The 24,704-nt window shown below is 35.4% G+C and overlaps 3 protein-coding genes across 3 annotated transcripts; 2 read left to right on the forward strand and 1 right to left on the reverse strand.

Moving 5' to 3' along the window:
• Window positions 1–6,595: 6,595 nt before the first annotated feature.
• LOC102663292 (scarecrow-like protein 5) lies at window positions 6,596–7,657 on the reverse strand. The gene has a single exon (XM_006588117.1). It carries the CDS (start codon window positions 7,655–7,657, stop codon window positions 6,596–6,598), a length of 1,062 nt encoding a protein of 353 aa, XP_006588180.1.
• A 2,229-nt stretch (window positions 7,658–9,886) lies between these two features.
• On the forward strand, window positions 9,887–12,025 carry LOC102663418 (uncharacterized). Its single transcript, XM_006588118.1, has 3 exons — window positions 9,887–10,208; window positions 10,305–11,344; window positions 11,804–12,025. The coding sequence occupies exons 1-3, from the start codon at window positions 9,887–9,889 to the stop codon at window positions 12,023–12,025; spliced, it is 1,584 nt and encodes a 527-aa protein (XP_006588181.1).
• A 10,092-nt stretch (window positions 12,026–22,117) lies between these two features.
• On the forward strand, window positions 22,118–24,500 carry LOC121172721 (protein translocase subunit SECA2, chloroplastic). The gene is made up of 6 exons (XM_041004933.1): window positions 22,118–22,299; window positions 22,376–22,467; window positions 22,567–22,732; window positions 23,071–23,150; window positions 24,098–24,152; window positions 24,234–24,500. Exons 3-6 carry the CDS (start codon window positions 22,586–22,588, stop codon window positions 24,333–24,335), a joined length of 384 nt encoding a protein of 127 aa, XP_040860867.1. The 5' UTR covers window positions 22,118–22,299; window positions 22,376–22,467; window positions 22,567–22,585; the 3' UTR covers window positions 24,336–24,500.
• Window positions 24,501–24,704: the final 204 nt, after the last annotated feature.

Genomic DNA, 24,704 nt, shown 5'->3' on the forward strand with positions numbered 1-24,704 from the left:
TGATAATAATAATCACACATAATTAGAGGAGTTAAGTTTCTCCTAAATGGGATATGTTTCCTACAAATCACATCCTAATCAAATCTATACATTAAATGGGATATGTTTCCTACAAATCATATCCTCATCGTGTTCTTAGCATAACCCAATATCTCAGCTTTGGCTTCAATTTCTTCTTCCCTTCCCATCCATCAAAGGATGAATCATCATTTCAATCAGTATTAGGTGCAACAAGTTTTTCAAAATCATCCCCTGCCTTGGATGGTTGAGGCTGAGGGTGAGTTACCACAACTGGAGCTGCTGTTTTATTTTCTTTGACCTTTTTGGCAATGGATAGCTTCTCCTTGGGCTCATCTATATCCATTTCAACTTTACTCTAATCCTTATTAAAGTCTCCTTCCTCTGCAGCTTCAGCAAAGACATCCTCAATAAACCACTTATTCATGATCTCCTCCTGGGTGAGCTCTGCCTAATCGTTAAGTAGCACCAACAATGGATGTGCTCCTTAATCACCCTAATCTTCATCTGAATCATACTTGGATTGAACAATATCATCATCCTGACCACCCTGAACAACCAAAAGGTGATAATATAAGTGTAACAAAATTATTTTGCACCCACTCAGCAAAAGAAAAAGAAAAATAAAATAATAATGGTGTTTCTTCCCTTCGAATGTTTAAATATTGAAATCTTTGCATTTTTCTATTCAAAGGTTTTGTAAGTTTCTTGCTATCTGTTATGTTGATCCTTTGAATTAGTCTAACAGGTGTTTGCATAGGTTCTGTATTTCATTTGTCATTACTTCCATTTTGTCTTTTGTTTTGCTTATTGGCAACTTCAATTCCTGATTCTTCTCCAAAACAAAATTTGTACCTCTTCTTGCAATGGCATGAACTCCTTATGAACAAAATCTGTTTGTGTCAAAATTGTTTCCGCCTTCTGCTGAATCAAGGGACCAGTATTACTGCCCAAAGTATTAGCTAAATCTCCAAGCACGACAATTGTTGTCTTAGCAAACAACATCATCCCTAGAAGGACAAGAGGCACCAATAAATTAAAATAACAAAAGAATGATCAAAACGAATGCATGTGATCTACATGTCCAGTTCTATCTAAAATAGTAGGACTAAATTAAAAAAGTCCAGCAGACAAACCTTCCCTTGCTAGCTGTTATAGCATGGTGTTGTACGTACCAATGTTATTGAATATTAGAATTTTTTTTGAGTTTGGACGATTAGTGAATTTAGTTCTATAAAAAAAATGAGTTGAATTGATAATTTTTATATTTTTCTTGAAGTTCATATAATTATGTTTATTTTTGTTTAAAATTATCACATATATTATTATATCGAGGATAAAATATGTTTTTAATACCTCAAAATATCTCAAGATTCAGTTTTAGTTTTTATAATAATTAATACACTTTAAAGCTCTCTTTGTTTGCTGATTGGAAATTTAGGAGGAATTGAATAGGTGGAGAAATGAGACAATAAGGTCGATTAAGTCTCATTTATAAGTGGAGTCATAAATCTTTATTATATGAAGGGGTTGACTGAAGAAGAAGGATCATCCTTACCAAAGTAAGAGAAGAGAGTCATCCCTTTGTATTTTTTTAACAGCATTTTGATATTAGGGAATCGTGCTCTTAATATATGTTGAGCCTCTACGGGATCCATTCTAAGTGGCTGGTCTTACCTAATTATAGATTTATATAGTGCTGATTATCTGGTTTCCGTTTCCATTTATGTCCCTCGATGCATTGTTCTCTCATTTTCTCTCTTTTGGTTGAATATATTTTTAAGGATGCTGGTTTGATTGTTGATTGGTTATTCAAGTGTGAAACATAATTAAGATGTCAGTAATTTTCTTTCCTCAGTCATTCCTCTTTTTGGCTAAAAAAATCAAATTAAGACAATTGTCAACTTTTCAATGATAAGAATTATATATATATATATATATATATATATATATATATTTGAGATCCGTAGTGCATTACATGGTTGCATTGTGGGTAGTACTAGGTGTGAAAAGATTGGAAGTGATAACAGCCATGCTAGTATAGATTTGACCTTTAAATTTGCCACGGCCCCACTGAATCTTTATTTTCACATGATCATGAATTTTTTTTTTAAAAGATCAAAAGTATTTCATTTATAAAAAACAATATTACTGAAACTAGATATTATTATTATGAGTAATAAAATTCTCTTTATATATTTAGGCAGTATTTGGTTTAATTAGACTTTAATACATTTGAGATGAAACTATATTTTAAAAATTAATGTGTCTTATATTTTCATATTCAACTTTAATTTAAACATTTCACATTTTTTATCTCAATTTAGTTTCACACCTTTTATTCTTTTAAATCAAACAATCATTAATGTTGTTATATATTCAAAATTTAATCTCAAAATCACATTAAATTATAATAATTTTAACTCAATTAATCTATGTGCATGTATTGTTGTTCATCAATCATGGTTTGATTGAATAAAGATGCACTCATGTTTAGCTTGCCAACATATTTCAGCTTTCTTCCTAAATCTGCTCTTTTTTTCTCACATTCAGTTTATTGCTTACGATTTGGAATAGTGACAAGTAAAGACAAATCACAACTCACGGTCATCCAATTCCAAGAATAGAGGTTTGTTCCTTTCTTTATAGCTAATTATATTGGCTACTTCTTTTGTTCATTTATTCAAGATTTAAAGAGAAATAACATATCTAGAGTCTCACTTGTAACACACCAACAAAAAATGATAGAGATATGTCTGATAGTTTTTCCACTGCAAGGACAGACGAAGAAAGTGCACATAATGCCTACTCTAAGACAAATAAAAATGACCTAGTTAAAGTATTAACAATATTTCTATTATCCAAAAAAGTGTTCAATATTAATAAACTAAATTTAGTTTTTCTATCATGTAATATAAATAATTGTACGTTCTTGATTGATGCTCATAAGAAAACTCTGCTCCTTGGGCTCATTGTTGTGGAGAAAGAGATAGAAAAGAGAATCATATGCTGAAAATGTGTTAATGGACACTATGGAAGTACGGACAAAAATTTATATATGAATCTAATAATGAATATGCAGGTCCTGATTTCCTTCATGAAAATATATGCGATGACTTGGACCTAAAATTGTATGCATAATGAACCTGTAAGCTATATTAATAGATTACTATTGTTAGATATATAACATAAAACCATGTGTGTCTTCACCTAACAGGCTAACAGCTTAATCTTTTGACAGAGTTGGTTCATGACAATTCAACTTTATAACAAGCCCCCTTAAGTGAGAGCATATAAATCATATGCACCAAGCTTGCTACACAAATAACCTTTGATTGTGTCAATCTCCTGTGATTGTGTGTAGGAACTAGGAAGTAGGAACCATTAGCCTAGGTGACATCTGGTAAATAACCAGATTGAGATAGTTTGGTGTGGCCATGACTATAGTTCTAATAGCAGCCATGATATTAAAAGTCCCTTTTTGTCAACCTAAATTCAGTTTAGTTAAAAAAAATTCAGTTCCCTTCTCCCTAATTTTTATCTCCTGTTTCCCACTTTTTTCTCCAATCTCTCTTCATTATCTGATTTTATTTCAATGATTCAACTCTCTCCATAACTTTTCCTGACATGTTGGAATTTTCTTTAACCTAGTTAGATTGAAGACGAGGAATATCAATAATGAGGCATAATATTTTGCCTAAATATAGTTCATTCTATACTTCAAATTAAAATTTGCAAACCTTTGATGCTGCTAGTTAGAGCACAGGAGAAAATGATCGAAAGCACTGGAAAAACTAGATTGGTAATTTGGTATTACCACCTACTGTATTATTCAATCATAAGAGCCAACACTTAAGAAAATTGAACACAATACCACACTCCAGAGCCTTCAGCTCCTTAGTAGAAGATCCCCTTCTAATTGGCTCTCAAAAACCATGCTTCCATCCCCTGTACACAGCCAGTATTCCTGCTACCTGTACAGTAACTAATTGCCACCTCACTATTAACTCCTAACAGCCCCTTATTTCTTTCTTTTGGAATATCCTTTATGTACAGTTCAGTGGTTTTCCTAGGACCTAGGTCCAACCCTTGGTCCACAGTGTTGGATCGAGTGGCCTCAGAATAATTAAGAAGGGGGGGTTGAATTAATTATTCCTAAACCTTTACTAATTAAAAATTACTCTTTTAAAGCTTTTACTAAATTGTTAAGAAAAAGAGGAGTAGAAGAGAAACTTAACAGAAAGTAAAAGCGGAAATTAAATGCACAGCGGAAAGTAAAAGAGTAGGGAAGAAGGAAACAAACACACAAGGATTTTTATACTGGTTCAGCACAAACCCGTGCCTACCTCCAGTCCCCAAGCAACCTGTGGTCCTTGGGATTTCTTTCAACCTTGTAAAAAAACCTTTTACAAGCAAAGATCCACAAGGAATGTACCCTCCCTTGTTCTCTTTGAACCTAGTGGATGTACCCTCCACTAGAACTGATCCACAAGAGATGTACCCTCTCTTGTTCTCAGTCAAACCCAAGTAGATGTACCCTCTAGTTGTGCCACAAAGGATGTACCCTCCAATGTGTTAAGACAAAGATCTCAGGCTGTTACACCTTTGATACTTTGTGAATGGGGATACAAAAGAATTCTCAGGCGGTTAAACCTTTGAACGCTTTTGTATTAGGGAATGGGAAGAATCAAAAGAATTCTCAGACTGTGTCATTTTGAATTCTTTGACAAGGGAGAAGGGAGACACAAAAGAATTCAGGCGGTTAGTCCTTCCTTCTTTTGGAAAAGGGAGAAGAGAGAGACAAAAAGAATTCAGGCGATTAGTCCTTGGTGAATTCTTTTTGGCAAAGGGAGAAGAGAATGAAAAGGATGAATAGCACAAGTTTTCAAGGTTTAGAAAACCAGAAAACTTCAGAAAACTTTTGGTACAAAGAAGAAGAAGAAGTTCAAAGAGATTCAAGGCTTGTAAAGGATTGTAAGAGATTGTAAGAAAGACTTGGAATAATTGGCTTGTAAAGGATTGTAAGAGATTGTTAGAAAGACTTGGAATAATTGATTCAAAATTCAAAACAAAGCCTTGCTTTTATAGACTCTTCATGTCTGGTCAAGAAAGTCATTCAGAAGAGTTATATCTTTTAGAAAAGCTTAAAACTCATTTGAAAGAGTCAAAACCTTTTTGAAGAGTTACATCTTTAGATTTTTCAGAAACAAACACTGGTAATCGATTACCAAATATGTGTAATCGATTATACAAAGCTTTTGAATGAAACAATGTGACTCTTCACATTTAAATTTGAATTTCAACGTTCAAGGGCACTGGTAATCGATTACCAAAACATTGTAATCGATTACAGCCTTTTGAAAATATTTGGAACGTTGTAAATTCAGTTTGAAAACATTTTCAAACTCATTTTGCTACTGGTAATCGATTACAACAATATGGTAATCGATTACTAGAGAGTACAAACTCTTTGGTAAAGGTTTTGTCAAAAACTCATGTGTTATTCAAAGTTTTGAAAAACGTTTTAATACTTATCTTGATTGAGTCTTTTCTTCATTCTTGAATCTTGAGTCTTGAATCTTGATCGTGATTCTTGAGATCTTGAATCTCTTAAGTCTTGAATCTTGATCTCGATTCTTGAGATCTTGAATCTTGATTCTTGTTTGTAGGCTTTGTTCTTGAGTCTTGAATTCTTCTTGATTCTTGAACTCTTTGACTTGTTCTAGATTTTCTTGAGATGGATGTTCTTTGATTCTCTTGAGCTTTTTGTTCATCACTTTTGTCATCATCTTTTGTTGTCATTATTGTTATCATCAAAACACCTTTGAATCATTGTTGATTCATCATGAAGCTTTGCTTCCACACACAGCCTGCTCCACTTCCCCTGGCCCATATTTTATTGTAAGGAATTATTCGACATTAATTTTATCTATTGCAGTTTGGTGCTACCATTTTCAGATCATATTTAAACTAAATTTGTACTGTTTTTTGTTATTTTAATTTCAATCTTACTCCTAACCTATAAATATTGTGAGTTTCATCTTATTTCAAATAGTTTTCTCTTTTCTTTAGGCTTCTGAGTAGGGGTGTCCAAATCCAATTCAAACCATTACATAATCGCTAAGCTGATCCCAAAAGATCGAAAACCAATCAAAGTCTGAAAATTGAAAGACCACCTTTTTTATTTTGTTTGGATTAGTTTTTGGATCTCATTTTCATGACTGAATCACTTCATCTATAATTTTATTATACTTTATTTATTCTATCCCCTAGTAAAACCAAGTAATCATCCCTTATAATTGTTGAAAGAGGCCATAAAATTGATTCACATTACATTAGTACTAAGCAGACTTCTAGCCTTTAAGTTGTGTAGGTATTAAAAAATCAAAATCTGAACATTGTCCAAAAAAAATAAATCTCTGGTCCTTATAATCAATTACTTTTATACATTTAAGTGGTGTTGAAAACAAGCTAGTTAATAAAGTAACTAGTTCTTTGAGAAAAGTATGAAAAGCAATTAGACTAAAGGAAAAATAAAAATAAATACAAAGGGGAAATTTTGATATTTTGAAAGTGATTAGCAATTAGACTCAAAGGGTACATTATATGATTGTGCAAGCCTTGATAACCTTGCTCCAACAATTTCAAGGCCTCCTTCCATGGCATAAGCTGAAGTGGAGTCATCAAAACTTGTTATTCTAATCTTAGGGGGTGCTCCAGGTCTGCCAGCAACAGCTTGGATTAGGCTTACCCACTGAATTCCCTGGTTAATCTGAAAATGAATAATGTGGACTTCACTTTCCTCCTTCATGACTTCAGCAATAGCTCCATTTGCTGACATGTAACCAAATTTGAGATATGGACAGATTTCATAAAGTAGATGCATGTGTGAAAGGAGTTCACTACTAGTAGGCTCTTTACATTTCAAGACTTTGAAGATTGTGCTTCCTGAAGAGGCAAGCCTTGCAACAAGAGCCTCCAACATGTATGCTCCCAATCGTTGGATTGGATTGCCGGAGACGGAGACCATTTTACGCAACTCTGACATCAACCATTCAGTTGTCTCCATATCATTTCCTGCCACTGCTTTTGCACATGTACAAAGCATCTCTTTTAAATCCCCTCTAGATATCTTTGCCACCATCCTCTTCCACCTTTCTGCCTCTTTCAAAAACGAATCAGATTCTTTTGGAATTATGGTATCATAGGTATCCAGAATATCTGTATCATGTCCCAACATAGCACTTTCAAGCTCTCTTATCTTGTGCCTCAGCTCATCATCGTTAAGTGTCAAGAAAGATTTGTTTTCTAGCGATTCATTAACAATTTCAAGCAAATTTTGTGAACTCAACACATATGCTTTTGAATGCAGCTTTGAGACTGGACTATTGTTAGGTGAGAAACTGACAGTAGATGGAGAGTTTAGGGAAGGGATATTGTTGTTTGTAGAAGATTCCAGGGTGCAATATTGTTCGAAAATACAAACAGAAGGGTAGGTTGCATGGCTACCGTTATCAGAGGATGAGGAGTAGTCTAGGTTCCCACTTTGCAGGAAGCAACATGACCCCAGATTTTGCACAGGCTCAATGCTGAACCTGCTAGAGTCATAGGACATTTTATGTTTTTGAGACATTTGCATTTGAAAAGTAATTGGTACTTTGAATATATGCAAATAACACCAAAATGTTTTTTTGGTATAAACACTCTTGAATTTTCTGATTTCTCTCTTTTTTTGAACGACAAACAACAGGTACTTCTATTTAAGGTCTGTGATCGTTTTCCACATTTTACTCTAATTCCAGTTGGACATGAGCAGTATTCTCAAAATCTAAGATATTCTGCAAAAAGGTTAACACAAACATGTATATAGCATATTATATTTTCCAAATTTATTATATGCTATTCCAAGTAGCAGCACGCCAAAGGGACAGTCTATTTTTCATAATCCACATGAACAGAATATAGTTCTTAACATCTGAACAAAACTGCAATTTTATCATTTTATTTGAATCTTTTTATAATTAGTCTCTTCTTTAGCTTTTCACTTACCACATGTTATTGTTTTTGTTTGTGCTTTCAAATTTGATGCAATCAAGAAATGGAGATTGACTTGATAAATATAACTAAAATAATGAAATTTGATGCAATCAAGAAATGGAGATTGACTTGAAATTGTTGGAGCAAGGTTATCAAGGATTGGATGACCTTTTATCTAAAATTCATTCCAAATTAGCAAGTTGAACCGCAAACACTTCTAGTCTTGACTCCTGAGCCTACTTTCCTCTTTAACTCAATACACGCTCTTTTCCATGTGGATTCCAATCAAACAATACAATAAGAATGTATGATTTCTCAAGCCAAAAATCATTTTAACATGTTTCTGTTGGTTTTATAATGTACTACAATTCCGAAAATAGGCTTTTGTAAATCATATTTGTTTTCATCTTCTATTCCAATTATCACCAAACAATGTTCTTCTCATCCATCATCTCCCTAATCTAAGGCTCATGACTGACTAGAATTAGAGATGTCTCCCTAGCTCTGAAGTTTATCATATTCCCTTTCAACCAAGTTGAATTCTCAAAATGAGTTTTGTTTATCAAAATAGAGAGTACCTTGAAGTAAAGTTGGTCTCACTATACAAAATCATTACCGAAAGTCTAAAACTTTACAAACTTATAGAACATAAGATTTAGAAAAAGAACATTCTAAATTCACAACAGCTTCAGATGGTCTTACCACGGCAAGCGGGTCCTTAAAGAACTAGCCTTGGTCATCACTTGAATAATGAAAGACAACTAAGGAGTGATTTTTGTAACTCAACTAGGCAACTCAAATGGCAAAACTTGAGAAATTGTAATAAAACCAAATTCCTAAAGGATTCTCTAATCCTCTAAAATGTCATATACATATATGACATTTTGTGTTACAAATCATATCATTGACTAAGAATAGAGGTGACACATGCCTGCAAACCGTATTTGTCGATACTAAACCCCACCACAATCAGCACTCCCTAATGTGTAATTACTATTACACATAGGAAATAAAAACATAGTTTCTTTTATACACAATTTCTTCCTTAATGTGTTAATTTGAAAAGGCATATGCAAATGTTTTTGTGTCATTGAATTACCTTACAGCCATATGTTATATGTGTGTTTAAATTTTTTTTGTTGCAGAACTATAATCTTGCTGTGCTATTAAATATGAAATAATTCTTAATTTGTAGGTACCGATTGTTACAGATTGGCAAAAAGTACTTGCTCCTTTAGTGTTACTACTGTCATCTATTCATCTACAACGTTACTGCAACAAATAGTGTCATACTGCTCATCCTCGGAGGTATGTATGTCATTCTTAAACTGTTGTGGTTAACTATTATATTTTTGCCCCTGATGTAACTATTGTTTATTATTACATTCTACCTCATTGAGTCAGCCATAGTTTCCCGTTTGAGCTTCAATACAACGATTAATATGGATAGTTTGGATTAATTGTTGTATTGAAACTTGAATTGTTCGTTTGGACAGTTTGGGAAGACAAATTTTTTTACTTCATTTTGACTTACAAGTCAAGTATGTTGTGTTATTTTTTATTATATTTCGGTCACTGCATCTTGCTTTGTTCTCCGGGTGCATACATGATCGGTGTCAATTGATGTCACCGCTTTCATGTCGTGTACTTGGGGACCAAAGCGAAATGCTGCCAAAATTTAGTCAAATTTAACATAACCGCCTTAACTTGTTTGTTTGAATGAAGTAAAAAATTGTCTTCCTGAATGGGGTAGGGTCACACCTTTTTACAATAAAAAAGAGAGGTTCGCATGCATATTAGATAATGAACCTCATTTGACAGTACACCAAATATGGATCGGAGTTGGATGAAAAGACCACGCATAACTGAAGAGTACGAGAATGGGGTTGAAGATTTCTTGCAATTTTCCAAACAAATTGCTCGAGACTTTCGTGGGGTATACTTCTGTCCATGTGTGAAATGTTTGAATGGTCGACAACAATCTTTGGATGACATTAGAACACATCTGATATGTGATGGTATCTGTCCTACTTATAGAAGATGGATATGGCATGGTGAGTTATCAGAAATGTCATCAACCCCTCGAAATGTTGGAGTTCATGAAGAAGTCAGTGATCGTATAGAAGACATGCTACGCGATCTTGGACAAGAGGGTTTTAGGCAAACACATGCACCATATTATGAAAAGTTAGATAATGATTCAAAGAAACAATTGTATGTCGGATGCACTAAGTATACATGATTGTCAGGGGTGTTAGCTTTGGTGAATTTGAAAGCAAGATTTGGGTGGAGTGACAAAAGCTTCAACGAATTACTGTTATTATTGAAGAATATGCTTCCTGAAGATAACACGCTACCGAAGAATCATTACGAGGCAAAGAAGATATTATGTCCGGTTGGAATGGAATACCAAAAAATACATGCTTTCCCTAACGATTGTATCTTGTATAGGCATGAGTATGCTGAACTGCGCAACTGCCCAACATGTGGCGTGTCACGCTACAAAGTGAATTCCAATGATTGCGGTGAAGATGCAACCACATACAAATATCGTCCATCCAAAGTTTGTTGGTATCTTCCAGTAATACCAAGGTTTAAGCGATTGTTTGCTAATGCAGAAGACGCGAAAAACCTAACATGGCATGCTGATGGCAGGATCAAAGATGGATTGCTCCATCATCTTGCTGATTCTCCTCAATGGAAAACAATTGATCAGCTGTATCCAAAGTTTGGCCAAGATCCCAGAAACTTAAGGGTTGGTCTGGCTTCGAATGGAATGAATCCATTTGGAAACTTAAGCTGCAATCATAGTTCGTGGCCTGTTTTGCTAATGATCTACAACCTCCCTCCTTGGTTGTGCATCAAGCGGAAGTACATTATGATGTCTATGATGATAGCCGGTCCAAGACAACCAGGAAATGACATTGACGTGTATCTTGCTCCCTTGATTGAAGACCTCAGAAAATTGTGGGTAGAAGGGGTTGATGTGTATGATGGGAATGCTCATGAGACCTTCAAGTTGCGTGCCTTGATATTTTGTACCATTAATGACTTTCCAGCATATGGTAATTTGAGTGGATATAGTGTGAAAGGCCACCACGCATGTCCCATATGTGAGAAAGACACAAGTTACATCCAATTAAAGCATGGCAAAAAGACAGTGTATACAAGACACCAAAGATTTTTAAAACCTTTTCACCCATATAGACGAATGAAGAAAGCCTTTAATGGGACATCTAAGATTGACAGTGCACCAATTCCTTTGTCAGGTGTTGAAGTTCTTGATCAGGTGAAGAACATTACCATTATCTATGGGAAAACACAAAAAAAGGATGGCTCCGCAAACAAAATTTGGAAGAAAAGGTCCATCTTTTTTTATCTGCCTTACTGGTGCAATTTACATGTGAGACATTGTTTAGATGTTATGCATGTTGAGAAAAATGTATGTGATAGTTTGGTTGAGACATTGCTTAACATTAAAGGGAAGACAAAAGATGGTTTGAAATGTCGTCAAGATCTAGCAGAAATGGGCATACGACAACAGTTGCATCTAGTGTCAAAAGGGCTTCGAACATATTTACCGCCAGCATGCCATACGATGTCAACGTCTGAGAAAAAAAGTTTTTGTCATTGTTTGAAAAATCTTAAAGTCCCACAAGGATACTCTTCAAATATCAAGAGCCTTGTATCTGTGACTGAAATGAAATTGGTTGGTTTGAAGTCCCACGATTGTCATATTTTAATGCAGCAATTATTGCTTGTTGCCATTCGTGGTATATTGCCTGACAAAGTAAGGGTTGCAATAACTCGATTGTGTTTTTTCTTCAATGCCATCTGCAGCAAATTCATCGACCCGAAACAGTTGGATGATTTGGAAAATGAGGCTTCCATTATCATTTGTCAGTTGGAGATGTATTTTCCACCAGCCTTTTTTGACATAATGGTTCACTTGGTTGTTCATCTGGTTTGAGAAATACGGTTGTGCGGGCCCGTGTATCTGCGGTGGATGTATCCAGTGGAGCGGTACATGAAGGTATTGAAAAGTTATACCAAGAATCAATATCGGCCAGAAGCAAGCATTTTTGAAAGGTGTAACGACCCGCCTCGTCGCTACGGTATCCACATTCTAATATTCGATAATTTCAATTTTTATAAAAAGAACTCCCTTAATTTTTGCTTATGAAAATAGAAGTGATTTTGTCACAACATAAATTCATCCAACAACACGCCATTACTTAAGTGAATATGCATAATTACATAGAAACAATAATTCGGTACATGTCATACACATAACAAAAATTAAATATGTTCATATATATAATTAAAATTCCAGTTTTACATCTTTAACTCAACAAAATAAAACTTAAAAACCAACTACGGAGGAGTTGATTACAAAACACAACTCCCTCCCAAAATAATGTTCACATCGACTCGGTGGCTCCTCACTAGAATCTTACTCCCTACACCCTGCCACTGTCATTCTGCTCCCATGAACAAGGTTCGTGATCATCACAGGTATCAACCACACGATACAAAATTGCAAGGGTGAGTTTATTATAAAAGAACCAATACCAATTCCAAATAACCATAATTAGCAAGGAACATAGGCAAACATGATAAGCATACACAACAATCATTATTCAACACTCATATCCAACAAATATTCATCATTCACATCCAACAATTACTCATCATCCATCCATGGACACAATCAAGACTGCCCAAAATGATGCATGCACCTGACTCAACACTCAAATGCAATGTGGTACTTACCAACAACAACCAAACCTCAGGAAATAGCCTAAGCGTGTCCACACGACACTCCACTTAGGGAACTGTGCTGAGTTTGTCGAGACCACCCGGTTGTGCACATAACAGCCCCCCTCCCATAGGTGATCAGCCTGGGAGCCCAAAGGTGTTCCCTACCAGGTGACAAGCTCTCTAGTACAAAGTACACTTGGCCACAGTTACTCTATTTCCTGTGTCGTATGAGTTATGATCACAGCCAAAAGTAAGTGCCAAAGACCATGGACCAATTAAAGCGCCTAAGCATCCCCTCATAAATGCTTAGATTCTCTAACCACGCTAGTTACCCACATCTGGGCCATCCGACAAGGTCAGTGCACTCTACCCCCCATGACATACACTCCATACGACGTATGATTGTGGCCAAAAGCTAGTGTCAAAGACCCTGGAAGGTCAGTGCACAGTGCCCCCCACGAACATACACAACATGCACATGCCAATGAATTTCCAACATCAATCAACATTCCATTTCCATGTCATTCACAACATAAATATCATCTCATCCCAATGACGTTATCAACAACAACAACAACCTCATTTCATATTCACATATTCATCAATAATAACAATTCATGTTGACATGGTCTTTATTAACAACGTCATCTCAAATCAATATCATCATAATTATCATTATCATCACATATCAATTAAAATCCTCAATAGCAACATCAACAACAATTCAAACAAACACAACAATATCATTTCCACACACACGGTCTTCAAACAACACATTTCAAACAACCAAAACAATATCATTCATCACAATACATATATATATATATATATATATATATATATATATATATATATATATATATATATCGCATCCTATTAGTTAAAACGTAATTTTCTTTGAAGAAAAATCAGCATGCAACAGGGACAGGTAGATATCCTCATAGTTAGGTTCCCTGACCCTAACTATGGTGTTAAAACGGTAAATTTTATAATAAACTCCCCTTACCTATCGTGAGCTACCCCGCGGATTCCTTGTCGCTTCACTTGAAGTTTCCTTTTTGTCCTTGCTTGTCGATTCCACACAAGCCTCTACCATGCCAAAACGAAGGAGACTTAATATGGATTTCAGGAAACAAAGCAAGTAACAGTGCTCTGGGTCAAACACCCACATCACTACATGAAAAGAGTTGAGAGCATTTCAGGTTTTACAAAGTAACATCATTTGGAAATTCCGACCACGCCAATGTGACCGGGGTTCAGTGTAGGTTATGAAAATAACATGCATTCATGAAAGAATAACGTTTACAAAGTCTCTTTCTCTAAGGTTTTTCAAAGGAAGCATAAGACATGCAATGGCGGTTCCAAAGTCAGAAAAGATGCAAAGATAAGATGAAACTAACAAGAAACAAGCGTAGAACCATAGTTACCTCAAAAGAAAATGAAATTTCAGATTAGGGTTTTGTTCTCTACCGAAACCGCAAGCCAAGTTGGAAGATTCCGCTTCGGTTGAAGGGTTCCTCTCGGTGTGGGGTTTCAATGGAGAACAACGATGGTTTGTGGTGGCTAATGGTGGCTATGGGTGATGCAGAAAGTGCTTGGGACTTTAGAAATGGCTTTGGAAGAAAGAAAGGAGAAGAAATGACATCTTTCCTAAGCTACACGAAAGCAAAGGCTGAAATGCTTAAATAATAAATGCTCTCGGGAACGGAAGCTCCTAGCACACTCCAGACATCTTCTCAAAGATCCCAACGGTCAGATCATGGACAAGTGTCTTGTGAAGTTTCAGACCAAATTTCGAGAAGATCCAACGGTTAACGAAGGCTGGGAAGCGTTTTTACCGAGGCAGCATCATGTAGCTTTCTCTAGAAGCTTCATTAAGAGGCTTTCTCCAAAAGCTTCCTCCAGAAGCTTCCTCGTGGCTTCTTTGAGAAGCTTTCTCAAGAGGCTTCTTTGAGAAGCTAGATCCTTATCTATCCACACCCCTTTATTAACTAAATTAACCTCCTTAAAAATAATTACGGATAAAAATAACACAACAAATAATCAAACATCAAACATAATTACTAATAATATATATATATATATATATATATATATATATATATATATATATATATATATATATATATATATATATATATATCAGGGTGTTACAAAATGTACGTGGCAGAAAAAGCTATTGAGTTTTGTTCTGAGTACATTGAAAATGCTTCACCTGTTGGTCTTCCTCAAAGCCGTCACAAGTCTAGCCATCAAGGTAGGGGGACACGAGGATTCAATGTTGTAACCATGGATCGCCAACAGCTGTCACAAGCGCATTTATATGTACTAAACAACACAACTGAAGTTATACCATACATAGATGCTCACAAAGAATATGTTGCAGCTTTTCACCCAAACATGAATATGATGCGTGTGTTGCAGGAGCACAATAAGAGTTTCGTCAATTGGTTTAGAAAAACAATATTTGCTAGGGACAACGCTTCTAAGACATTATCATTGTTAGTTGTTGGGCCTAATCTCAATGTCCTGACTTGGAAAGGGTATGATATCAACAATTATTCTTTCTACACAAAATTCCAGGATGATAATAGCACTGTGCAAAACTGTGGAGTAACGATTGATGCTCATTCGGAGCACTTTAGTAGTGCATTAGATAACCATCCTATTCGAGCGTCCATGCCTTATTATGGACTGATCAAGGAAATCTGGGAGCTTGATTATGGTGAATTTAGAGTGCCTGTTTTCAAGTGCCAATGGGTTAATGGAAATGCTGGTGTCCGACAAGACAAAATGGGTTTTGCTTTGGTTGACTTTCAAAAGATTGGTTACAAGGACGAGCCATTCATCCTGACAGCACAAGCAAGACAGGTGTTTTATGTTGAAGATCCCAGTGACTTGAGATGGTCAGTGGTTCTTCAGGGTAAAACAACTGGTATCCCTCCCGATATTGATGCTTCAACCCTTGATGTTAACGACATCCCGACGTTCTGCACAAAAATGCCTTCCGTAAATGCTGAAAATGAGGAGGATGATGTATTTGCAAATCGTATCGATCATGATGAAGGTTTATGGGAAAATATTGCTATTTGAATGTGGTATATAACCCAAATTTTTGTTTCTGTTGTCCATTGTGATTTTCAATTTTCTATTATTTGTCTTTCATTATAATTTCATACTTCTATGTTGGGACAATTAAGTTGGCATAATTTATTTTTCTTTTTGATTGCAGCCATGACAACACGCCCGAGATCCCCTCCACCAACAGATTCTCCTAACGCAACCACAAAAGGAAGACTAGACAAACTACCAGGCTCTGAAGGTTGGCTGCACGAAGCTTATTTCAATCACGACCAACTGTCCACGTCAACACTACTACTGGTAGAGGATCTGGCCCGTATAAAGAAAAATTTCATAGTTACTTGGGGGTAGTGGCGCGGGAGAAAATCCCTATTGTTCATGCTACTTGGAAAGATGTCCCCGAAACTCTAAAAGTTATTGTATGGGATGACATTTTGGTAAGTCCACTAAACTGGTAACGAGTTTACATTTGTGTATATTTAATGTTTGTGGAATTATATTTTATGCAGTTACTGATTGAAAAGTATTTATTATTTTAGGCAAAATTTGATATTCCTGAAGGTTTAACTGCGAAGAAGAAGGTTATATCCATGGTTGCGACAAGATGGAGGCAATTTAAGTCCTCCCTGACCTCCAGATATGTATACACTGACAAAGACGATCAACAAAACATTGATCCATCTGCTAAGTATGGTTTCGATCGAGAAACATGGGAAGCATTTTCAAAGACTCGACAGACACCTACTTGGAAAGTTTAAATTTAATTATTTTTACTCAACATTTAACTTATTTAATTGTTGTTAAAGTTTTGATATATTGACTTGTATTTAATAATGCTAATAGGGAATTCGCAAAAAAGCACAGGAAATTCAAAAATTCAACGACTGTCCCCACGTACTGTCTCGTGGAAGGTATGACGTGCTTGAAAAAAATTGATGGCCGAGAAAACAAAGTCAAGAGTGAATCAAGGTGACGGTACTGACAATACAAATGTGGTCATCGACCCTCCATCCCCTATTGCAAGACATCTGAAGTGGAAGAAGGCTAGAACTAACAAATTTGGGCAAATGACATCTGCTGCAGCTCAAGAAATCACAGACAAAATTGTAAGCTCAATATATGTCACCCTTCAAAATTGTAAGTTGTAATGACACTTATGAGTTTACTTGTTGTGATTGTTACAGGATGATTTACAGGAACAATCAACACAGGGAACTTTTGTCCCGCACGGTCGTGAAGACATTCTGGACATGGTGTCACTATAGGTAATTACTATGGACCGCGTGGTAGTGGCTCCAACAGTTCTTCGGCGACGATGACCACAGATAAATTGGTGGAAATCATAGGAAGTATAAAGCAAGAGTTGAGGAAAGAGGTAGAAGACGAAAACAAATGGATTATTGACATAATGCAAAAGCAGTTGGATGCGATCAAGAGTGAGTTATCACAAATTCAAACGCAATAGTCAACTCCTTTTAGACCGTCTATCCCTGATGTATTGGATGCACGTGTCAGCACCAAAGAAAGTTGTGCCGAGGCTGCTGCAAATGTTGTTGCTAAGGAGCGGTCTACACTTGATGCTTCTATTGTGCGGTTATACATTGTGTGTGGCAACAGTACACAGGTGGTGGCTTTGGGAAAAATGTATAGAGTTGGTGGCATTATACACAATGTTGCTTACGCAGATGATGTAGTAAGGGTTTGTGTTGAGACAATTTACGATGGTGACGCCAGTGTCCCGTTTCCCACTGCAGAGATTCAGTATGTCAGGGACACGAGTAGCACATTCATTGCATGGCCCAAACATCTAGTGAAGCCTATAGCTGATGTACGTAATATAATTATCGCCTTGCCTAATGTCATTTAATTGAATACAAATTTTCAATACACCATTTATGATTAACTTTACTTCTTATTTTCTTGTACCATATAGGATTCAAATCATAATGTGCATTTGCCACTTAGACGTCTTGGTGAGGCTGAGGTTGCAGCTGAAGCTGATCCGTTGGGCGAATTGATGAAGACATTGTTTTGCGTGTACAAGAATCCAGTGGAAGTGTCGTGGGAGGCGACGCAATTTGGACTTCCTAATGTTGGGGCAAAATTTTTCATCACACATGCTGATCTAGCAGAAATAATATCAGGTGACAAGTGTTTGAACATCTCTATCCTGCAGCTGTGGACCATGTAAGTCATTTTTCGTCAACCTTTATGTTTGATTACGTCATAACCAACATTCTTAAATGTAAAACATTTACAATATTCATGACTTGTGCTGGAAATAGTTTTGTGGTAGAAGCAAAGCTTATCAGTCACTGTATGGTCTGTTCGAGCCTCAATCTATACACAATGCTAAGGACAGACGTGAACAATGCTAACAATACATTCAATCATGGGTCAAGGAATCACAAAGGCAGTTGTACTTAGGAGCTTACTTGCATCAGTAAGTTGAACTGTTGTTGTAATTGAAGTCGTTTTTTTTGCTTGAATAAAAACCTAATTGTAATTATCAACTTTAGGGCACATTGGCAACTATTTGTTCTGTGTCCAAGGGAAAACATGATTGTTTGGTTTTGTTCTCTAAGGAAGAAGCCAGATATTAACATCAAAGCCGCAATTAACAGGTTCTATTCAAATATACAAATGATGGTCTGTGGAGGTAATTGTAGTTACATATAGAGAAATAATGGTTGTCATATATATGGTTTTTTGTATTTTTTTTACCAGTACAATGAAGACAATAACCAGTTCTTCCGAAGGCATGTCTAATCAAGCTGCACCTCGATGGGTTGAACCAAAGGTTAGCAATTATTGAAGTTATACCTGTTTCTAATGAAGCGTTTGTACATCTTGAAGTGTTTCATCTTAACTAACAATTCTCATTGTTAAATTTAGAGTCATGTCCAAACTGGAGGGTACGAGTGCGGATATTATGTCATGCATTGGATGTGGTGCATAGTGACTGGTGGATTGAAGGATGACTGGAACAAGGTATACATAATGCATGGACTTACAATTGTAGGTTTGGTTAATATTTGTTAACTTACTAATAATGTCATCAATTCTTAATTTTGTAGTGGTTTTCTGATGGATCACCGTTAGACGTGGAGGCCATCACCACACTTCGCCAGAAATGGGCAACATTCTTTTTAAGTATTAGGAAAAGCAGATGCTAAAGAGGATTTTCATTATGTAGTAGAACATTTTTAGTGTGATTACATCATTTTGTTTAAAATTTCAAACAATTGTTTCATGTGACATTAATGGTTGCAAACAAACTACTTGATGGTTCGGTTAGCTGAGTGTATATGAAAGGCACAATTAAGGTCTCCATTGTTTATGCTTAAATTGTTTTAGTTTGTGGTTTTATTTTATTACAAAATATTCATTTTAATAGGATCAACGCAATTGCCTCGTTCATAGATTCCCTTATCGACCATAAGAGCTCTCTATTACAAATGTTATTTGTTTTTCTACATGGTAATGTCTTAAGCAACATAGAAAGGTGAATTTTTTTAGGCCTCATGTTTACTATATGATTAATTAATTTTAGCACTTGTTTAGCTTGTTTCAAGTGTGATGCACTTGTTCAGTGTACTTGCATGGTGCATGTTAAATAATCGGAAGAAACAGCTAATGTGACACCCTCTACCCCTCACATATATATACTAATAAGGAAAAATAAAATTCAAATATTAATTAAAAGTATTTTTAAAACATTTTTTTTTACAAGTCTTTCAAAGGGGAAAAAGGCTCACATTCATTTTCTTCTACATCATATTCAAACTTGTCCAAATAAATAATAACGTATTCTCGACTCAAACAAAGTCGTCTAAGCTTCATACAATTAATATAGAACCTATATCCTAATGTCACATCCTATCAGAGCGTTGTGTTCCCATGTCCTCTAGCATGAGGTTCTTCATAGTCATCCACCTATTCATCTGCTCCCCCGAACACAAGTTCAAGATCATCACAGGATCCAAACACAACAACACACAGGGAGTGAGTTATCACATTCCTAGCTAATAGAGAAACAAGACAATTAAATATACATATTATATAAATGAGATACCACTTGCTTAAACATAGCTCACGTAACTTCACCACTTCGTCATTCAAAATTCACTTTTCAATCATCAATCACATTACACAAGAATCCCACACTTCGATCAAGATATAATAACACATCAATTAGCAAGCATATGCAACAGTTATGCTAAGACTCAATCCTATATGCATTGTGGTACCATGTCAGTGAAAAACCACCCTGGGGCGCTTAGGAGTACATAACAAGACACACCACACCATGGGTTTGTCAGGTCACTCTCACTAAGTAAGATCATAGGGAGACCAGTCATGGTCACGATGTTTTGCGAGAATGTTCCAACCATATGGAATCAGCATAGGCTTAAAGGAGCACTCAAACCCGGTGACCCCCAAGGCCTACACTCCGAAGAGTCCGTAGGGCCTCTCCCTCCTGATTCAGGTCCAACCCCTAAAATAATTTTCGCATGCAGACACTGCTCATGAATTATACAATACCCACGACCTTACACTCGTGTTTTAAACACGTTCAACACAATTGCGCTACGATTTAACACTGGTTCCTAAATAGGAAACCTACATTTTCTCTTTAACACTGCTCATCAACGCTTTTCTCAAGATAACGCTGGTCGGGTTATTGTACAATTCATAGCTTACAACACAAGTGATTTCACATCAAGTGTTAACTACACACTTATCCACAACTAGAACTCATTCACAATTTCACATCTCATAGTGTCACAATCCACCATCACATGTTTACACGTATCTCACAAATTAACACATGTTCAACTTTACACTTATACTCAATCTCAATAACAATATTATAATTTCAAAGCAACATGTTATTCTACAATTCATCACATACTCACAATTTGAATCATCATTCCATATCTTCAATATAACAATTTATATAAAAGACTATCACAACATGAGGACTAAAACCCCTCAAATAATATTACACAATTATATCAAAATCATAGGTCGAAATATACAAATATCAAGAACACAATTTATCAAGCAATTTTCATTAGGACATCAATATTTTATTTGTAATCATAAAGGAAAAATTGCAATTTAACAAACATCCCAAAATAAAATCCTCTAAGGATCCCTACACATGTTCTCACTAATCCCCAACTGTGAATAACTCATCTCTTACCTCTAAGCGGACTCACGTGTCTTCCGATAGCGATAGCAGCATCTCTAGCGGTTCCCTAAGATTCCTCCAGTTTCTCCTCCGACTGCTCCGATAGAGTTCCCAAACGTCAGAGAAACGTATAAGGGATTGAAGCCTCCATTTGGACTATCTTCATGCGCAATTGAATTTCGAACAACATATCCAAAATTCACAACAATCCAACGGTTAACGAAACCGGGATTGTAGTTTTACAAAGACAGCTCTGGGTTTCTGTGGGAAAGAAAAAGGCTACAATGCGAAGGGTATTTCTCTCAGTTCAGACATGATATCGAAATTACTAACGGTGACAATGCTCGGAATTGGGTTACGAACGTAGTGCTCAAATTTCACGACGATCCAACGGTGAATGAGTCCGAGATCGTCATTTTTCTGAGACAGGTTTGGTGGACTGCGGGAAAAAGAAAGGGTTTTGAGAGGAGAAGGGAAAAAACGAAAATGAAGGAAAGAAGAGACAACGTCAGTGTGAAAACTGACCTAACACTATTTATAGCTAGGTTTACTCTATTTTTTTATTTATTTATTATTTTATAAAAATAAACTCTATTTTATTCTCTATCAAACAAATAAATAAAATACCCTTTTTATTTTCTCTCAAATTATTATTTTAATTAATAATTATATCTCCTTATTTATTTATTTATAGAATCTCATCATTTTTCTAAAACTCTATTTATTTATAAATAAAAATTATTTTTTTAAATTAGCTTACGAAAAATGGGATGTTACAACTAACAACTTAGACTTGGATGGGCTCGTCGTTATTGGTGGTGATGACTTAAACACCAATGCGTGCCTTCTTGCTGAGAATTCCAGGTTTGTAGCTGAATTTTATTTCTGTTGTAATCTGTGTCTTAGGACATTTCCATTCATGAATATGCATAGTCATCCTGCAGGAGCTAAAATTTATAAATAAGTTGGTAATATAATCTTGATGATCTACCATAACCAATTCTAACTGGTTTTATATGGAAATGTTGTCAAATTATTGAGATGTGGTTTTATTTGTTGTTGATGGCATCTTATTCTTTAATTATCAATGTTGAGTTTTGTAATATGGGTTTTAAAGCTGATTATTAAATTTACGTTTGCAGTTGAAATTTGGTAATGGGGAGGACTTCAATCCTAGAAATGGGAGGTGGAACTTCAATAACAAGGTATGTCATTCTACTCTTCCATTAATTTCATAAAAAATGATTTGAATTTTCTAATAATTGATTTTTTTTCCTCCAGAAAATTGTCAAGCCAACTAAAATAGAAACATGGGTTGTGGTTAACTTCTCTGCACGCTGTGATATACGAGGGCTTGTGAGGGATCTCATTAAGTGTGGTGGAATGAAAGACATTCTAAGTTTTGTAATTGCAGATTGACTCTGAAGCATAATGAAGTTGCTGACTATATTTTTCTTAACTGCAATTGGTAGGTGATAGATCAGCCGTTTGATGTGTTTGAAGAAAATGGTCAGTTTAGGCGTGCACCGCCAGTGGTTCGAGTTGAGAAGATGTTTGAGTTGGTCCAGTCAAAACTTCCTGGGGCTCCTCAGTTTCTTCTTTGTCTGCTTCCTGAGAGGAAAAATTCTGATCTTTATGGTAAGTTATTTGATAAGTTTTGTCTTTTTGAGCTATCTACCATTTTAAAAGAAACCAGAATCATAAAATGAAAATATCGGTGAGAAATAAATTTTCAAGGACTCATGTGAATCACATTCATGAATGATTAAGCCGTGGAGTAGAAACGGCTAACTTCATTTATATGTCTATCTAAAATCTTTTAAAATACTTGTTAGATTAAACTTTAAAGTAGTAGAGCATGCACTTTTTTCCTTGAGTAAAATTTCTAACTTCTTTCTTTAACAGTGGAATTTATCTTGAAGTCTGCAAAATCTTTATCAACTAATTTGCTTTTGTATTTATTATTTTATTATAAGGTGCAACAAAAGCATGTTTATGATCTAAGGCAATTAATCTTAACAGGAGATGATGAAAGTTGTTCCCAACATATATTCCAGTGAGTGCCTTTAAATTCTCAATCGTGCCTGTTAGATTTAGTAGTTTAAGTTATTACTGACTTGTAGGTGATTGTATAGTATTAATTAGCTCTAACTTAGGAGATTATTCTGTTAGTAATTAATACTGTACATAGCATAAAAATTTACATGTGTGGACTGATTGTATCCACACTGTTCTATTGGAACCCTCGTCTAAATCTATAGTGCCTAATTGCCTACTTTCTGGCGCCTGTCTCATTTGATAATGTCTAAAATATCAGGGATGATGAATCATGTTTTGTTAAGGAGTTCCATTTAAGTTCTTGTGTTATTGATACTTTTCACAGTAGTATGAGGACTAGTCATTTCTATCATTTTGATCTTTAGCTATTTTTCAGGTCCATTCATTTATACTTTAAACTTTAATTTTAATGGCCATCATGTCTCATTCTATTTGTTCAAACCTTTGGGCATTTTCAGTCTTATTTTATTATTCAATATTAGGATGAAATTTATGTAAGAAATCATCAGACTTAATCTTCCCAGATAAATATTATTCCAAGTCTTTACTATTTCTTGGAGCATGAACAATTTCAGTTCTTGATGAGTATGATATTATCCCTGACTAAGTCCTAACCATACTTTATAAACACTATTGATAGTATGATATTTATAGAATGAAAGTATCACTTAAAGCACCTCTGTGAGATGAGATACACAATAATGACAGTCTTGGTCCTTCTCTTTCTGCTTATAACTTATGTCTTATAGTATCCTGATCTGTGGCAAGAAAAGTATGCTGAATTAGCTTTGGTTTTCCACTTACAAGGGTGTTGACTGTAAAGACTAGAATAGTCATTGGTTTTTGTTAATTTTTTGTGACTGAGGTTTATTCTTATATAGTTATATTTCCTCTTCTATTGCTCTTTCCTTCTTTCTTTCTTAGATTTGTGTGTACTGCTTATAGGTACATGCAAGCAGTGGTGGATGAGATTGTCTTCAGTAATATTGATCCACTGAAGGTGGTTCGGCTGTCTCTCTAACATGTTGTATATTTCTTTTCACAAATTCCTTTAATCTTTTGATTTGAATGGATTTTGTAGCATCTACGTAGCTGGGGTTTGAGTAAGCTCTTGAAAGAGTTTGTGACTGTTGGTGGAAAGTTGTTGCGTGGTATGCTTGTTTGCTACGACTATGGTCCTTAAATTTCATCTGCATAAATGTCTTGTCCTCTTCATTTGCTGTGTTTTGGCTCAATCAAATTTACTATTTTTATTGATATGCTCAAATGGGTTCTGGTAGAATCTTTAGGAGGAATTAGTGATGACACTTTGCTAAATTCACTTGGGCTAGTGAATGATTTGTGTTTAGTTGATATCATCAACTTTTCCCTTCCGAATTTGCCAGCACCTCCAAATGCCTTCAGGGGAATTCGCAGGAAGAGTTCTTCATTAAGATGATGGCTTGCTATTTGCACTAATGATTTAATTGGGTAAGTTACTTGATTTGCTGTAGAATTGTGAAGTTAAATTTAGAGTTCTCATTTTCACTGACTGTAAGCCTAATGTAGGAAT

The sequence above is a fragment of the Glycine max genome, chromosome 9 (assembly GCF_000004515.6).
Source record: "Glycine max cultivar Williams 82 chromosome 9, Glycine_max_v4.0, whole genome shotgun sequence".
Lineage (NCBI taxonomy): Eukaryota > Viridiplantae > Streptophyta > Magnoliopsida > Fabales > Fabaceae > Glycine > Glycine max.

Coding starts and splice junctions, on each gene's coding strand:
- LOC102663292 (XM_006588117.1), bottom strand. CDS start 7,657: ATGCAAATGTCTCAAAAACATAAAATGTCCTATGACTCTAGCAGGTTC.
- LOC102663418 (XM_006588118.1), top strand. CDS start 9,887: ATGGATCGGAGTTGGATGAAAAGACCACGCATAACTGAAGAGTACGAG. Junction 10,209..10,304: donor ACGCGATCTTGGACAAGAGG/GTTTTAGGCAAA, acceptor CATGATTGTCAG/GGGTGTTAGCTTTGGTGAAT. Junction 11,345..11,803: donor GTGTTGAAGTTCTTGATCAG/GTGAAGAACATT, acceptor ATTTTAATGCAG/CAATTATTGCTTGTTGCCAT.
- LOC121172721 (XM_041004933.1), top strand. CDS start 22,586: ATGTGTTTGAAGAAAATGGTCAGTTTAGGCGTGCACCGCCAGTGGTTC. Junction 23,151..24,097: donor TGTTCCCAACATATATTCCA/GTGAGTGCCTTT, acceptor TACTGCTTATAG/GTACATGCAAGCAGTGGTGG. Junction 24,153..24,233: donor GTAATATTGATCCACTGAAG/GTGGTTCGGCTG, acceptor TGGATTTTGTAG/CATCTACGTAGCTGGGGTTT.